Raw genomic sequence first — 1,779 nt, 5'->3', positions numbered from 1 at the left:
GCCTCGAACTGGAGCCCCCCTCTGAGCACTGAGACACGGACATTACCCTGGAAGGGCAAGATCCTGTTCTCCCCGGGGCAGCGAATATGACGTTTATCATGCCCAAAGGAGGTCCCCTTGAAGCATCCCCCTGAAACGCCGAACCGGCGTGACCTCCTCGGCCACTGGGGTGATGCAGAAATTGGGTCAACTTTCCCTCTTGCACCAACTGCTCTAAGTGATCCCACAGATTGTTACAATCCTCGGTGATATGCCCGTGGTCTTAATGGTACTGGCAGTAAAGATTACGATTACGCTTTGCAGGATCTCCCGCCATCTTATTGGGCCACCTAAAGAACGGCTCGTCCTTTATCTTCTCCAGAACTCGCTGCACTGGCTCTCGGAACACTGCGCTAACCACCTGGGAGCTAGCAGGCCCTGACTGCCCCCCAAAGTCCCTCCGAGGTCGGTTGTTGTTATACCGGTCCGACCTGAAATCCCTCCTCTCTTGAGTTATTGCTTTAGACTTTCCTCTGCCTTGCATCTGATCTTCCTCTACTCTTCTATATTTGTCTATCCGATCCATAAGCTGACGTACACTAGTAACAGGCTTGCCAGTCAGAGACTTCCTCAGACCGTGCTCGGTTGGAAGACCTTCCTTAAAAGTGTTCATAGCCACGTCATCGTGAGCCCCATCAACCTCGTTGAACATTTCCCAGTATCTGTCTGAGTAGGCTTTTAGGGTTTCCCCTTCTCGCATAGACATGGATAGTAGCGACCCCAAGGGTTGAACAACCCTTCTACATGTAATAAAACGAGCACCAAAGGCCTGGGTGAGCTTTTCAAAAGAGTCAATAGTATTAGTTCTCAAACCATTAAACCATCTCATCGCCACTGGGCCCAAACTAGACGGGAAAACCTTGCACATCAAGGCTTCATCCCTGGCATGAATAGCCATTCTCTGGCTGTAGTGGCTAACATGTTCCACTGGGTCTGTTCGACCATTATAAATGGTGAACACAGGCTGGTGGAATCGCCGAGGAAGACTAGCGTCTTCAATATGTCGCGTGAAAGGCGACTTAGAGACCTGATTCAAAGCCTTGTTTAAGGCATCATTCCCTTGACCCTGGCGAGTCGGACTCTTACTTCTTCGCCTATGGTGGTACTCTTCCTCACACGAAAAAGACTCGCTGGGGGGAGTTCTCGACCTCTGCCTATAACTAGTATCATCCGACTCCTCAGAGGAGTGTTTAGAGTTATGAACCTTACGCCTTCATCGTTCATAGCGCAACTCCCTCTTCAACTTGTTAATCTCACGCTGCAAATTCCCTCCGCTCTTTACAGGGGCAGCATGGCCTTTCCACCGAGAGCGGCTTCTATCTGCATGGGTCGTTCGGGTACTCCCCTTATGATCCCCCTCGTGTTCGTGGTCTGCCAACGGATTACTGTGCTGAGAGCCCCTAAACTCTGCCTGGTGCTGATTAGCATCCGCCTGTTGCGGGCCCGTAAACGGTTGTTGCGGTACTCCCTCTTCCATCGTGAGTATCACACCTGCCCTTCCTTCTCAACAGATCAAGTTCTCCCCACAGACGGCGCCAATTGTAGGGACTCAATTTGGATTGACCTTGAGAATGAAGGGGTTTTCAGCCCAACAAGCCCAAACAATAAATTTTTAGAGTATGGGTTCAAGAACTAGGACTGTTTGACAGGAAAGGTTCTACTCATCAAATAACAAGGGATACTTTGGGTTTATCTCTTGAGAAAAAACTCTCCTCAGCTCTCTTTCAGTCAGTCTCCCTC

At 50.1% G+C, this 1,779-nt stretch overlaps 1 protein-coding gene across 1 annotated transcript; it reads right to left on the bottom strand.

The window, feature by feature from the left end:
- Nucleotides 1-262: 262 nt before the first annotated feature.
- Nucleotides 263-745, bottom strand: LOC136061911 (uncharacterized). The gene has a single exon (XM_065760347.1). The coding sequence runs from the start codon at nt 743-745 to the stop codon at nt 263-265; it is 483 nt and encodes a 160-aa protein (XP_065616419.1).
- Nucleotides 746-1,779: the final 1,034 nt, after the last annotated feature.

Source organism: Quercus suber, unplaced genomic scaffold (genome assembly GCF_002906115.3).
Source record: "Quercus suber isolate HL8 unplaced genomic scaffold, Cork oak 2.0 scaffold_362, whole genome shotgun sequence".
Lineage (NCBI taxonomy): Eukaryota > Viridiplantae > Streptophyta > Magnoliopsida > Fagales > Fagaceae > Quercus > Quercus suber.
This window is presented reverse-complemented; position numbering and strand designations above follow the sequence as displayed.

What these genes read in the sequence shown, in the direction of transcription:
- LOC136061911 (XM_065760347.1), bottom strand. Translation starts at nt 745, where the DNA reads ATGTCTATGCGAGAAGGGGAAACCCTAAAAGCCTACTCAGACAGATAC.